The sequence below is a fragment of the Heptranchias perlo genome, chromosome 33, assembly GCF_035084215.1.
Source record: "Heptranchias perlo isolate sHepPer1 chromosome 33, sHepPer1.hap1, whole genome shotgun sequence".
NCBI classification, from domain to species: Eukaryota; Metazoa; Chordata; class Chondrichthyes; order Hexanchiformes; family Hexanchidae; genus Heptranchias; species Heptranchias perlo.
Window position 1 is genome coordinate 134,478 of NC_090357.1, and position 15,363 is coordinate 149,840.

General features: G+C 44.3%; 1 protein-coding gene across 1 annotated transcript in view; it reads left to right on the plus strand.

Annotated features, from left to right (window-relative positions):
* grik4 (glutamate receptor, ionotropic, kainate 4) overlaps positions 1 to 15,363 on the plus strand; it is a 137,146-nt gene that overhangs the window by 16,527 nt on the left and 105,256 nt on the right. Inside the window, exons 3-4 of the mRNA XM_067970798.1 lie at positions 2,794 to 2,959; positions 10,638 to 10,816. Of these exons, the coding sequence (XP_067826899.1) occupies positions 2,794 to 2,959; positions 10,638 to 10,816 (345 nt within the window). The remainder of the gene's footprint in view (positions 1 to 2,793; positions 2,960 to 10,637; positions 10,817 to 15,363) is intronic.

The following is a 15,363-nucleotide window of genomic DNA, read 5'->3' on the forward strand; positions in this document are numbered from 1 at the left end:
CGAGGCTGGTGATGTTGCTCACCCTCAGATGTAGTGGTGAATGCAGCCACGGCGCCCCCTCCACCCTGACAGTATGAGTTTGAGGGGGTCCGCAAAGTAGTTAAATATGTTTGAACAGCAGAGTTTTGGGTGGAAAGTGAGAATTTTGAGTGAAAACGCAAAGGTCTTGCGGCCAAAACATTGTCTGAAGTGACAGAGTGCCCTGCTCTAGTAAATGACGCTTTCTCCTCACCTGTCAAATAAGCATTTGCATCTCCCACTGGCTGCTGGATGAAACACACCTGTTGCAACAGGGAGTGTTTCCCACAGCATGGGAAACACGCTGAGGATGCTTCAGACTCCTCCCCCTGCCAAAATGTCGAGTCAATCAAGTAGTTCGAGTACTTTAACTATCTGCCGGTGGGACTTAAGCATTCGGGAGGCGCGTGCGTACCTGAACGTGTCACTGGGGAACCTGGAAGTCAGTGGGTTGGAGCCGGGCTCTGAATCCACTCGGGATTTCAGTGATTTTTGGAGCCCCCCCGTCCCCAACGCACCCGAAAATCGAGCCCGTAGATTGAGAGTTACCCTCTTGGCCGTGAAAAAAGAAACTCACTTCTCACACTGTGAAACATACCACAACTTGAAAACTGATCTAACTTCTCTGCTGCTTAGCTCATGCTTAAATTTAGAACCTTTCTGTTGGCTGAAGAACAGGCACATGAGGAGAATGACTGTTCACTGGCATGAAGTCAGCCCCGATATATCATTCAACAGTCCTTGAAAGTATACAGCAACAAAAGACTGGATTTCCCTAATCAATACTGAATGTGTAGTCAATCTTTGACAATGATGTGGAGATGCCGGTGATGGACTGGGGTTGACAATTGTAAACAATTTTACAACACCAAGTTATAGTCCAGCAATTTTATTTTAAATTCACAAGCTTTCGGAGGCTTCCTCCTTCCTCAGGTGAACGTTGTTCCAACAGGTGAACGTTGTTCCAACAACGTTCACCTGAGGAAGGAGGAAGCCTCCGAAAGCTTGTGAATTTAAAATAAAATTGCTGGACTATAACTTGGTGTTGTAAAATTGTTTACAATCTTTGACAATGACATGCAATGCTCACCATGCACTGTGAAATCTGAGCTATTTAATCCAATTAGCACCTTAGAATCCCTATTATGTTTTCCCTAACATCTGCACCTTAAATGTCTTCCACAGTGAGCCAGTTGGTCACTGAGCTCAAGACTTTCCCTTGAGAAATACCCTCTGTGACCATTGGTCATTACCCTTCTCATTCTGTTTTGCAGCAATAAAATAAATACAAGTTAAAAATTCAACACAGACAAAAATCCATAAGACCATAAGAGATAGGAGTAGGAGTAGGCCATTCGGCCCCTTGAGCCTGCTCTGCCATTTAATGCGATCATGGCTGATCTGATTTTTACCTCAACTCCACTTTCCCGCTTTTTCCCCATATCGTTTGACTCCCTCGCTGATCAAAAATTTGTCTAACTCAGTCTTGAATGTATTCAATGACTCAGCCTCCACAGCTTTTTGTGGTAAAGAATTCCAAAGATTCACGACCCTCTGGGAGAAGAAATTCCTCCTCGTTTCTGTCTTAAACTGGCGACCCCTTATTCTGAGACGATGCCCCCCTAGTTTTAGATTCCCCCATGAGGGGTAACATCCCTATGGAGTCCCCTCAGAATCTTGTATGTTTCCATAAGATCTCCTCTCTCTTCTAAACTCCAATGAGTATAGACCCAATCTGTTCAATCTTTCCTCATAAGACAATCCTTCCATACCCGGAATCAATCTAATCCATTTTTGTCACATCCACAAAAACTAAAGTTTGTTTTAGGGTGAACTTGTGAAGTTTTGATCTTCCCACAGAACCTCACTCAACAGGAGCATGAATTCGGCACGGAGGCCAATGCGTCACAATAGCCATCTGACTTTCCTTTGATTCATTTTAATTACCTGAAAATTGGGCTTCATTTTCCACCTATGTGAGGCTATGCATGGGGAGCAGTCTTCCAATATTTAGCTTTATATATCTGGCAAGGTGATTGGTATATGAAAACAAGCTGAAATTATTGTTTCTGGGATTAGTATCATCACATAATCTTGCCTCTAAATCCTGTGTGCACTCCTACTCCTTCTGACCCCTCAAAGGAAAGTTTTAGACCTTCCTCGAAGAGCCACTTCCGTCTGTAGATTTGCTCCAGCCTGGCAAGAGAGCCACTGTAGCCTCCCCACTCAGGCCACAGTTAAAATGCAATTAGGGTCCCATTGACGTAATAGAACCCCAATTTGGATAAATTCTACCTCATCCGTCTGCAGAATCCTGTAGGTTAAAATCTGAAATAGCGCAAAAGGGTCAAGATCTGAGTGGGTGAGTAACCTCCTCATCTGTAACTGTCACCAACCCACCCGGTTTCCGTCGGGCAGGTAGGATTAAAATCGACCAGTTTGTTTTTCCTTTATTTAAAAATTAAAAATCTATTAAATGTGTATGAAAGTGCTTAATATTAACCAGAATACATCATTTTAATGTAAAAATGCAATGGGATTGTTAGTTCAAAACAACATTGGCTGTGTAAACCAGTATGCATTAAAAACAATTGGATAAAGGGAACATTCTACTCACCTGAAGGGTGTTCCTACTGACAGGATTCAAATGAACTGGGTGTGTCCAACATAAGAGGGGAAACCGAGTTCTACAGGTGACCAATTAGCTGTTCTAAATGTAATTCGTTTATCTACTGAGCATGTCACTCTGACCAGCTTCTCTCCTCCTCAATGCAGGTACCTCATGTGAAAGTAGCAGCTGAAGAAATTCCTAAATTGCAGTATTTGAGGTTCACAGCATTAAATCTGCACCCAAGTAACACGGACATCAGCTTGGCTATTGCCAACATCTTGAACTTCTTCAACAGGACCATGGCATGTCTAATCTGTGCCAAAGCTGAATGTAAGAACAGCAAAGGCAATCACTTCATGTGAAAATATGAATCTTAGCTGGCACAAATGCTAACACCTGCACCTGGTCCCTCTTTAAAATAACCTCTTCTACCCACTATTTGAAAGAAATTTCTGCTAAATTTTAGTTGACTTTCTGACATAGTCCAATGCATTCAGAAATGTAGAAAAGTCATTGATGCTGTGTAAAGGCAGATAGGTCATTGATGGTATGTAAAGGTAGATAGGCCATTGATGGTATGTAAAGGTAAATAGGCCATTGGAGCTGTGTACCTCAGTCGCCCCATTGACGGGGAAGGGGGGCACCTCAGTCGCCCCATTGACGGGGAAGGGGGGCACCTCAGTCGCCCCATTGACAGGGAAGGGGGGCACCTCAGTCGCCCCATTGACAGGGAAGGGGGGGCACCTCAGTCGCCCCATTGACAGGGAAGGGGGGCACCTCAGTCGCCCCATTGACAGGGAAGGGGGGCACCTCAGTCGCCCCATTGACAGGGAAGGGGGGCACCTCAGTCGCCCCATTGACAGGGAAGGGGGGCACCTCAGTCGCCCCATTGACGGGGAAGGGGGGGGAACCTCAATCACCCTCAGCACAAAGAAATGTCTCCTAAACTCTCTCCCCATTCTTTTAGTGACAATTTTAATTTAAAATTCCCTCATCTTTGACTCCCCAACCAGAATCTTTCCCCATTCACTCTATCACAACCCTTGAAAATTTTAAAAAACCTCTGTTAAACCTCCTCTTTGTCTTCTCTGCTCCAGTGGATTTAGAATCATAGAAAGGTTACAGCACAGAAGGAGGACATTCGGCCCATCGAGTCCGAGCCAGCTCTATGCAAGAGCAGTCCAGCTAGTCCCACTCCCCCGCCCTATCCCCGTAGCCCTGCAAATTTTTTTCTTTCAAGTACTTATCCAATTCCCTTTTGAAGGCCATGATTGAATCTGCCTCCACCAACCCCTCGGGCAGTGCATTCCAGATCCTAACCACTAGCTGCGTTAAAAAAGTTTTTCCTCATGTCACCTTTGGTTCTATTGTTAATCACCTTAAATCAATGTCCTCTGGTCCTTGACCCTTTCACCAATGGGAACAGTTTCTCTCTATCTACTCTGTCTAGACCCTTCATGATTTTGAATACCTCGATCAAATCTCCTCTCAACCTTCTATGTTCCAAGGAGAACAACCCCAGCTTCTCCAGTCTCTCCAAGTAACTAAAGTCCCTCATCCCTGGAATCATTCTAATAAATCTCTCCTGCACCCTCGTTAAGGCCTTCACATATTTCCTAAAGTGCAGTGCCCAGAACTGTGGCCCAGTTGTGGTTGAACCAGTGTTTTATAAAGGTTCATCATGATTTCCTTGCTTTTGTACTCTATGCGTCTATTTATAAAGCCCAGGATCCCGTATGCTTTTTTAACCGCTTTCTCAACCTGCCCTGCCACCTTCAACGATTTGTGCTATATACCCCCAGATCTCTCTGTTCCTGTACCCCTTTTAGAGTTGTGCCCTCTAGTTTATATTGCCTCTCCTCGTTCTTCCTACCGAAATGTATCACTTCTCATTTTTCTGCGTTAAATTTCACCTGCCACATGTCCGCCCATGCCACTAGCCTGTCTATATCCTCTTGAAGTCTATCACTATCCTCCTCACTGCTTACTACCCTTCCAAGTTTTGTGTCATCTGCAAATTTTGTAATTGTGCCCTGTACACCCAAGTCCAAGTCATTAATATATATCAAGAAAAGCAGTGGTCCCAGCACCGACCCTGGGGAACACCACTGTATACTTCTCACTAGTCCGAAAAACAACTGTTCACTGCTACTCTCTGTTTTCTGTCCCTTAGCCAATTCTGTATCCATGCTGCTACTTCCCCCTTTATTCCATGGGCCACAATCTTGTTGATAAGCCTACCACACGGCACTTTATCAAATGCCTTTTGAAAGTCCATATACATGACATCAACTGCATTGCCCTCATCTACCCTCTCTGTTACCTCATCAAAAAACTCAATCAGGTTAGTTAAACACGATTTGCCTTTAACAAATCCATGCTGGCTTTCCCTAATCAATCCACACTTGTCCAAGTGACTGTTAATTCTGTCCTGGATTATTGTTTCTAAGAGTTTCCCCACCACTGAGGTTAAACTGACTGGCCTATAGTTGCTGGGTTTATCCTTATACCCTTTTTTGAACAACATTTGCAATTCTCCAGTCCTCTGGCACCACCCCCATACCTACTGATGTTTGTAAGATTATGGCCAGTACCTCTGCAATTTCCACCCTTACTTCCCTCAGTAACCTAGGATGCATCCCATCCGGACCGGGTGACTTACCTACTTTAAGTACAGCTAGCCTTTCAAGTACCTCTTTATCAATTTTTAGCCCATTCAGTATCTCAACTACATCTTCCTTTACTGAGACTCTGGAAGCATCTCCTTCCTTGGTAAGGATAGATGCAAAGTACACATTTAGTGCCTCGGCCATGCCCTCTGCCTCCGTGAGTAGATCTCCTTTTTGATCCCTAATTGGCCTCATCCCTCCACTTACTACCTGTTTACTGTTTACATGCCTATAGAAGACTTTTGGATTCCCTTTTATGTTGGCCGCCAGTCTATTCTCAGACTCTCTCTTTGCCCCTCTTATTTCCTTTTTCACTTCCCCTCTTAAATTTCTATATTCAGCCTGGTTCTCACTTGTGTTATCAACCTGACATCTGTCATATGCCCCTTTTTTCTGATTCATCTTACTCACTATCTCTTTTGTCATCCAGGGAGCTCTGGCTTTAATTGCCCTACCTTTCCCCATCATGGGAATGTACCTAGACTGTACCTGAACCATCTCCTCCTTAAAGACCGCCCACTGTTCAATTACAGTTTTGCCCGCCAATCTTTGATACCAATTTACCCGGACCAGATCTGTCCTCATCCCACTGAAATTGGCCCTCCTCCAATTGAGTATTTTTACTTTAGAGCGGCCAGTGTCCTTTCCCATAGCTATTCTAAACTTTATGATACTATGATCGCTATTCCCTAAATGTTCCTTCACTGACACTTGCTCCACTTGGCCCACCTCATTCCCCAGAACCAATTTCTGCAATGCCTCCTTCCTCGTTGGGCCAGAAACGTACTGGTCAAGAATGCTCTGCTGAACACACTTCAAAAATTCCTCCCCCTCTTTGCCCCTTATTATTATCCCAGTCTATATTAGGATAGTTGAAGTCCCCCGTTATCACTGCTCTACTCTGTGGCTTTTGCTCCTCTCTGTAATTTCCCTGCAAATTTGCTCCTCTATATCCTTCCCACTGGTTGGTGGCCTATAGAATACACCCAGTAGTGTAATGGCATCTCTTTTTTTTCTTAACTCTAACCAAATAGATTTTGTCCTTGACCCCCTCAAGGACATCCTCTCTCTCCAGCACTGCAATATTCTCTTTAATCAATACTGCCACTACCCCTCCTTTCTTCCCTTCATTATCTTTCCTGAACACATTGTATCCAGGGATATTTAGTACCCAATCCTGCCCTTTTTTGAGCCAGGTCTGCATTATCGCCACGCCATCACATTCCCATGTGGCTAATTGCACCTGGACCTCTCCAACTTTGTTTAACACGCTTCACGCGTTTACACACATGCACTGTAAACCTATCTTAGACTTTCTTGTACTCTGTCTTAGTCTGCTCCCATCACTACCATAGTATCTCTTGCTCTAGTGCTATCTGTCTTTCCCAATCCTTTGTGCACCTTGTTTCTCCTTTCGGATGCTACATCCTGGTGCCTGTCCCCCTGCCAAATTAGTTAAAACCCCCCTCCCCCAGCAGCACTAGCGAACCTCCCGTGAGGACGTTGGTTCCAGCTCCGTTGAGGTGCAACCCGTCCGGCCTGTACAGGTCCCACCTCCCCCAGAACTGGTCCCAATGCTCCAGGAATCTAAAGCCCTCCCTCCTGCACCATCTCTCCAGCCACACATTCATTTGCTCTATTCTCCTATCTCTATAATCTCTAGTGTGTGGCACCGGAAGTAATCCGGAGATTACTACCTTTTAAGGTCCTGCTTCTTAATCTCTTTCCTAATTCCTTAAAATCTGCCTACAGGACCTCATCCCTCTTTCTACCTATGTTGTTGGTACCGATATGGACCATAATCTCTGGCAGTTCACCCTCCCCCTCCAGAATGTTCTGCAGTCGCTCAGTGACATCCTTGACCCTGGCACCAGGGAGGCAACACACCATCTTGAAATCATGTCTGCGTCCGCAGAAACGCCTAACTCTAGAATCCCCTATCACCACCACTCCCTTAACCTTTCTCCTCCCCCCCCCCCCCCCCCCCCTGGTACAGCTGAACCATCCATGGTGCTATGGCCTTGGCTCTGGCTGCACTCCCCAGAGGAACCCACTCTCCTCACCAGTATTCAGAACTGAATACCGGTTAGAGAGCGAGATGCCCTCAAGAGACTCCTGCACTACCTGCCTGCTCCTCCTTGTCTGTCTGGCGGTTACCCAGTCCCTCTCTGCCTGCACTTTCTTAAAGTGCGGCGTGACCACCTCCTGAAACGTGCGATCCACATAGATCTCAGTCTCACGGATGCACTGTAGTGACGCCAGCTGTTGCTCAAGCTCCAAAACCCGGCGCTGTAGCTCCTCCAGCTGGAGACACTTCCTGCACCTGTGTTTGTCCAGGACACTGGAAGCATCCTGGAGATCCCACATGGCACAAGATGCGCATTCCATGGGAGTGAGGTGCCCTGCCATGCCTCGATTTATTATATTATTAACTAAACTTAACTGAATATAAACTAAAGACTTAAAAAAACACTCACCAGCTACTCACCAATCAGCTCCTGATTGTGCTGACTTCACTTTATTTTTTTTTCTCGCTCCCTGACGCTCGGCCTCCAGCCTTTTATGGGCTACTCCCTCTCCGCTGCTCCGCCGCCTCAGCTGCTCAGCATTAGTCCCAGTATCTCACTTCTCTCCTAATAACCATAGGTTTTCATCCTCTGTCTCATCCTGGTGAATCTGCCCTCTCTATGGCTTTGATGTTCTTTCAATAATGGGATACCCAAAACTACACATAGTATTCTAGCTTTGGTCTAACCAATTCTTTGTTCAAATTTATCATTACTGCTTTACTCTTATACTCTATGCCCCTATTTATGAAACCCAAATTGCTGTTGGCCTTTATCTATCTGCAGTTACACTTTCATGAATTTATGTATTTGAAACCCTATGTCTATGCTCATTTACACCCTGCCTTGTCTTTCTGTTGAGTGTATGCTCCCATTCCTATTTTTTCTCATTCACTCATGTTGTACCACCTCATGCTTATCCACATTAAATTATATCTGCCACTTGTCTGTCTATTCCCCTAAACTGTCTATATCTTTCCTGGGAACACAAACTTGAGTCCCTTTGCCAGTGTAGAATTTCTTCTCTGGCACTCGAACTTTGACAAGTTCCTACCCTTGGACACATCCCAGGATGACTTCATCATGACCTGAGTGCTCAGCTTCCAATTCTTCCTATAAATAGTCACAGCACTTTCACCAGACCCTTAATCAAAGGACTGTGCTTTCTATTTTTTGGTCTAAAATTGTGTTATAGAGGATCGAGCATAAATAACTGAAGTTGCTCTGGTTATTACACCTTGTATAACAGTGTTTACATGCACAGTGTCTGCTAGTTAGTCAGTGGCATTTATAGAGTGATATAAATGTGAGAAGATGTTTCCAGCAAAGTCTGCTATATAGAGTCTCAGGTTCCCACCCTTGGAAACATCACAGGATGATTTCATTTAGGGTCACAATTGTGATTGAGAAGTAAACAAATAATGGAGGTCAAAAACCCCAAAATGCTGAAAATATACAACATCTGTAAAGAGAAAAGACAGGTTAACAAATCAGGTACAACACTTGGGTCTACACCTGAAACAGTAACCAGGCTTTTCTCTTTACAGATCCTGATAGACATGCTGTTTATTTCCAGTATTTTCTGTTTTTGTTTTAAAACTAGCTTGAGGATGGAAGGATAGTGTCGGGTAAATTGGAATTTCACCAAAACTGGATGCAGAGCTGGCGGAGGGGGCTGGGGCCGGCGGAGGGGCGCAGATCCGGTGGACTGAAGCCGGCATTGGGAGGACCAAACCATTTTTTGGTTCTGGCCTCATTTGAATGCTGCTGGCAAGGTGTGGGTGTCAAACAAACACAACGCTACAGCTGGCCAGTTATGGGATGGCAGGAAATTGCCCAGCACCCAGTGATCCGGGTCAGGTCTGTGGGGGGAGCCAATCCCCGAGGCGGACAATGTGGCGGCACTGTTGTGTGGAGCAGTGAGATCACCAGCTCATGCTCACCCCAGAAAAATCTTTCCCCAAAAATTCTGGGCCTTTTCTTGAGTAGCCAACAGCAGTCCCTTTATGGGTCGCTGGTTAGTCTGCTTTGCACCAGGTACAAATGGGCACGGTGCACACTCTGCCCATTTGTACTTAAAATTGCAGTTAGGGCCATACAGCTTAATTTGCATATTTCAGCAGCCTTGCACCCAAAACAAGCAAATGCTGCTCCCCAATTACAGCCCCACCTGAAAATCAGAGGGGCACCTTTCCCACCCCTCTGACACCCAAGGCAGGTGTTGGGTGTCATTGGGGTGGGCGAGATGCCCCATCTCCTATTTTCAGCTGCCAGCCACCCATTTTTCAACTGAGAAACGAGTGGCCACCAGATGAAAATTGCCCCCAATGTGTGTACCTGAAACTTACTTTCTTCATTGAAGTACAATTAGATTTCCTTCATGCCACATTTGTGGTACATGATTGTTGAACAATACCCTAATTCTCTTTTTCACAATTTCTGCTGTTTCCTTGCATGCTACCTTTCTGATGCATGTGCAGTGTTGATGCCCACTGATGCATGTGCAGTGTTGATGCCCACTGATGCATGTGCAACGTTGATGCCCACTGATGCATGTGCAACGTTGATGCCCACTGATGCATGTGCAACGTTGATGCCCACTGATGCATGTGCAACGTTGATGCCCACTGATGCATGTGCAACGTTGATGCCCACTGATGCATGTGCAACGTTGATGCATGTGCAACATTGATGCCCACTGATGCATGTGCAACATTGATGCCCACTGATGCATGTGCAACGTTGATGCCCTCTGGTGCATATGCCAATGCTCTCTGATGCATGGGACAATGTTGATGCCCACTAATGCATGTGCCAATGTTGATGCCCTTGTGCGCGTCTCTTTTTGTAGGCACGTTGCGTGTGTCAGTTCCACTGTTTCTCTCGTGCATGTCAATGAATGGTACAAAATTTTAGCATTTAGGAAGGAAATGAGCAGATTCAAAATGACTAAACATTAGATGGATATATGCTTGGTATGGAGAGAGGAGGCTGATGACTTACAGCTGCACAAGGGCACAACACTTTCCTTTCCTTCACCTTGATATGCTCCTCTTATCTGTCATTTTAATTCATCTCTCTGGCAATTCAGAAATCTGCATTTTCCAACATTTTTGACCAAAAACCTGACCAAATATGGGGTTAGGGTTTTATTTTTTATTATCTGAAACCTGGCAAGTAAAACTCCCTGCCAATATATATTGATATATTTTAGATATAGCTGTGCATGTTGATTTATTCTGGAAAACATCTCGATCCATAATTTTGCTGCAGGCCTTTTGAATTTGGAGAAGCTATTACGCCAATTTCTCATTTCCAAGGACACATTGACGGTCCGAATGTTGGACAGAAGTCAAGACTCCACACCGATCCTGAAGGAAATTAGAGATGACAAAATTGCAACAATAATTATTGATGCCAGTCCTTCAGTGTCACAATCCATCCTTCAGAAGGTATGTTTAGTCTTAAACTTACTGAACTCCATCCAACCAGAGTCTAACAATTAAAGAAAGGTCCAGAGAAATAGCTTAATTGCTCCAATTGAGTATTTTTGTTCAGTTATGACTCATTGGCTGTGCTGTAACACAAGACACTTGCACACAGTAATCAAATATTGCTGTTTCATACTCTCCTATACATGTATGTATATGTATTAACAAGCATGTGCTGACAGGCAGCAACAATACATTTACAACACTATCATACATTTGCACAGACTAAACTAAATTCCATAATTTTTTGGAACCTGATTTTCCCACAATTAATCATTTCTGCTCACTGAAGCTGACAGATAACATTTCAGACCAGGAGGCTGGTGTGAACGAGTTTCTTGGCTGTGTCTGTTGTTGCCTCAGTAAAAAAGCCTCAATCATGATCCCTTCTGTCTACACGGCATTCAAAACTTTCTCTCAAAATTGAAAAGTCTTTTCCCAGCTTATTAAATCTTTTGAAGATGAAGAATAACTAGATGTAACATGTCCAAGAAGAGAAAACTTCGAGCTCTCCCACTGAGTTTTGACAGTAATTCAGTGAGTAAAATTCCTGTTAAATGTCTAGATTATATTCAGATATTTACCTTGTGCTCTGTACCAAATGTCATGCCCATGTGTGAACTGTGCTCCCTATGAACTGGAATGTGACTTTATACGCGCTATATATGGTCATGTAGCGTTGCCTATGAGTCAAACTCATTACTGTATTTATCTAACTGGATATGAGGTGAGCCCTCTTGTGAACTCCTAGACTTCAGAAAGCAGAATAAACATTCTATCAGACCATGGTGTAGGCTACAAATTATGCAATAAGTTTATTAAAAGTAACAGATAAGCAGTAGCAATGGACAATACAGCAGCTTGCACTATTGTCCAGCCATCACAAGCTTTGCTACTCCATGTTTGTATAAAGTCACGATCTGCTGACAGCTTTTCCTTTTCCTACGCCGAAAACCTGCGTTGTTTTTCTTCCCTAAGCTGATGCTTTGCCTCCTTGAGCTTGTGTTCCTTTGCAAATTGTAATTTAAGCAGTTCCAATGCGAATGCATGTTCCTGGTTCTCCCTCCCTGCTCAATGGAACAATCCTTCTTCCTATTGCTGCTTGTTAATTCCAGCTTCCATTCTCACCACTGAATCAGATCTCATTCTAGATACTGTTGTACGCTAATGTTAAATTGACGTTGGATTTAAAAGTTTGAATAGCCTGTTGGTGATATTCTAAGCTCACCTTTGCTGCGATGACTAGTACGTTTTTGGGCTACACTCAGGTATTCCCCCTTGTGATAAAAACAGAAAATGCTGGAAACACTCAGCAGGTCAGACAGCATCTGTGGAGAGAGAAACAGAGTTAACGGCCTCGATTTTAAACGTCCTGGGCGAGAGAGGGTCGGGAGGTGGGTTAAAATGTCAAATTGGCGTATCCCAAACCCAACCTGCCGTGTACAGGCCAAATGGTGACAGAGTGTCCTGCCATGGAATCATAGAATCATAGAAAGGTTACTGCATGGAAGGAGGCCATTCGGCTCATCGACTCCATACCGTGCAAGAGCAATCCAATTAGTCCCACGCCCCCGCCCTATCCCCGTAGCCCTGCAAATTTTTTCCTTTCAAGTACTTATCCAGTTCCCTTTTGAAAGCCATGATTGAATCTGCCTCCACCAGCCCCTCGGGCAGCGCATTCCAGATCCTAACCACTCACTGTGTAAAAAAGTTTTTCCTCATGTCAACTTTGGTTCTTTTGCAAATCACCTTAAATCTGTGTCCTCTGGTTCTTGACCCTTCAGAACAGTTTCTCTCTATCTATTCTGTCTAGATCCTTCATGATTTTGAATACTTCTATCAAATCTCCTCTCTACCTTCTCTGTTCCAAGGAGAACAACCCCAGCTTCTCCAGTCTATCCATATAACTAAAGTCCCTCATCCCTGGAATCATTCTAGTAAATCTTTTCTCCACTTGCTGTAAGGCCTTTACATCCTTCCTCAAGTGCGGTGCCCAGAACTGGACACAATACTCCAGTTGTGGTCGAGCCATTGTTTTATTAAGGTTCATCGTGACTTCCTTGCTTTTGTACTCTATGGATCCCAAATGCTTTTTTAACTGCTTTCTCAACCTGCCCAACCACTTTCAATGATTTGTGCACATATACCCCCAGATCTCTCTGTTCCTGTACCCCTTTTAGAATTGTGCCCTCTAGTTTATATTGCCTCTCCTCATTCTTCCTACCGAATTGTATCACTTCTCATTTTTCTGCGTTAAATTTCACCTGCCACGTGTCCACCCATGCCACCAGCCTGTCTATATCCTCTTGACGTCTATCGCTATCCTCCTCACTGTTCACTTCACTTCCAAGTTTTGTGTCATCTCTAAATTTTGAAATTTTGCCCTGTACACCCAAGTCCAAGTCATTAATATACATCAAGAAAAGCAGTAGTCCCAGCACTGACCTCTGGGTAACACCATTGTACACCTCCCTCCAGTCCAAAAAACAACTGTTCACCACTACTCTCTGGTTCCTGTTACTTAGCCAATTTTGTATCCATGCTGCTACTGCCCCCTTTAGTCCATGGTCTTCTTGATGACAAGCCTATTCTGCGGCACTTTATCAAACGCCTTTTGATAGTCCATATACACCGCATCAACCCCATTGCCCTCATCGACCCTCTCTGTTACCTCATCAAAAAACTATCAAGTTAGTTAAACATGATTTGCCCTTAACAAATCTGTGCTGGTTTTCCCTAATCAATCCACACTTGTCCAAGTGACTGCTAATTCTGTCCCAGATTATTGTTTCTAAAAGTTTCCCCACCACTGAGGTTAAACTGACTGGCCGGTAGTTGCTGGGTTTATCCTCACACCCTTTTTTGAACAAGGGTGTAACATTTGCAATTCTCCAGTCCTCTGCCACCACCCCCCGTATTAAAGGATGTTTGGAAGATTAAGGCCAGTACCCCTGCAATTTCCACCCCGCAGCAACGTAGGATGCATCCCATCTGGACCGGGTGACTTATCTACCTTAAGTACAGCTAGCCTTTCTAGTACCTCCTCTTTATCAATTATTAGCCCATCCAGTATCTCAATTCAATCTTCCTTTACTGAGACTCTGGAAGCATCTTCTTCCTTGGTAAAGACAGATGCAAAGTTCTCATTTAGTACCTCGGCCATGCCTGGTATATGGAGTTAGGTCACATGAGTAGATCTCCTTTTTGGTCCTTGATTGTTCCCACCCCTCCTCTTACTACCTGTTTACTGTTTAGAATGGAGAGGTGGGATGTTTATTAACATATTTAAATCTGGTACCTACAATGCAATTGGGAGTCCGAATTGAACATAACTGGTGCAACACGGACATCCTGGGGGTCGGGAAAGTCGCCAGTGAAACAGAGGCAAGATTTCTCAACACTTTATCGGAATGGCTAAAAGTCAGGAGGCCCGATGTGAATAAAGATTCATTTCTTACAGCTCCTTTCTCTGTTCTCTGTGGGACATGGTTTGGTGAGCATGACCGCCTGTCGTGTGCTATGAGACTGCCTGTCCTATTGCTGACAATCAATTTAATGTTTCATTGAAAGGTTGCCCATCTAACAAGCAAGGTTTAGGAAAAGAATTCCATTGTGCAGAGCCTTCACCTGCTATGACGATGCACAATGGTATTCGCTTCCTAAACTTTTCTGCCTTGCCACGTCTCTTTCCAACTTCAAAAGACTCCTTAACATTTAATTCTTTACCCAAGACTTCGATCACCTCCTTAATCTTCCTATTCCTGCCCGGCATCTGGTTGCCCTTTATGACCTCCTTGGGATATTTCATAGAATCATAGAAAGGTTACAGCACGGAAGGAGGCCATTTGGCCCATCGAGTTCGTGCCAGCTCTATGCAAGAGCAATCCAGCTAGTCCCACTCCCCCGCCCTATCCCCGTAGCCACGCAAATTTTTTCCTTTCAAGTACTTATCCAGTTCCCTTTTGAAGGTCATGATTGAATCTGCCTTCACCACCCCCTCGGGCAGTGCATTCCAGATTCTAACCACTCGCTGTGTAAAAAAAATTTTCCTCATGTCACCTTTGGATCTTTTACCAATCACCTTAAATCTATGTCCTCTGATCCTTGGCCCTTCAGCCAATGGGAACAGCTTTTCTCTATCTACTCTGTCTAGACCCTTCATGATTTTGAATACCTCGATCAAATCTCCTCGCAACCGTCTCTGTTCCAAGGAGAACAACCCCAGCTTCTCCAGTCTATCCATGTAATTAAAGTCCCTCATCCCTGGAATCATTCTAGTAAATCTCTTCTGCAACCTCTCTAAGGCCTTCTCATCTTTCCTAAAGTGCGGTGCCCAAAACTGGACACATTACTCCAATTGTGGCCAAACCAATGTTTTACAAAGGTTCATCATGACTTCCTTGATTTTGTACTCTATGCCTCTATTTATAAAGCCCAGGATCCCGTATGCTTTTTTAACCGCTTTCTCAACCTGCCCTGCCACCTTCAACGATTTGTGCATATTATTT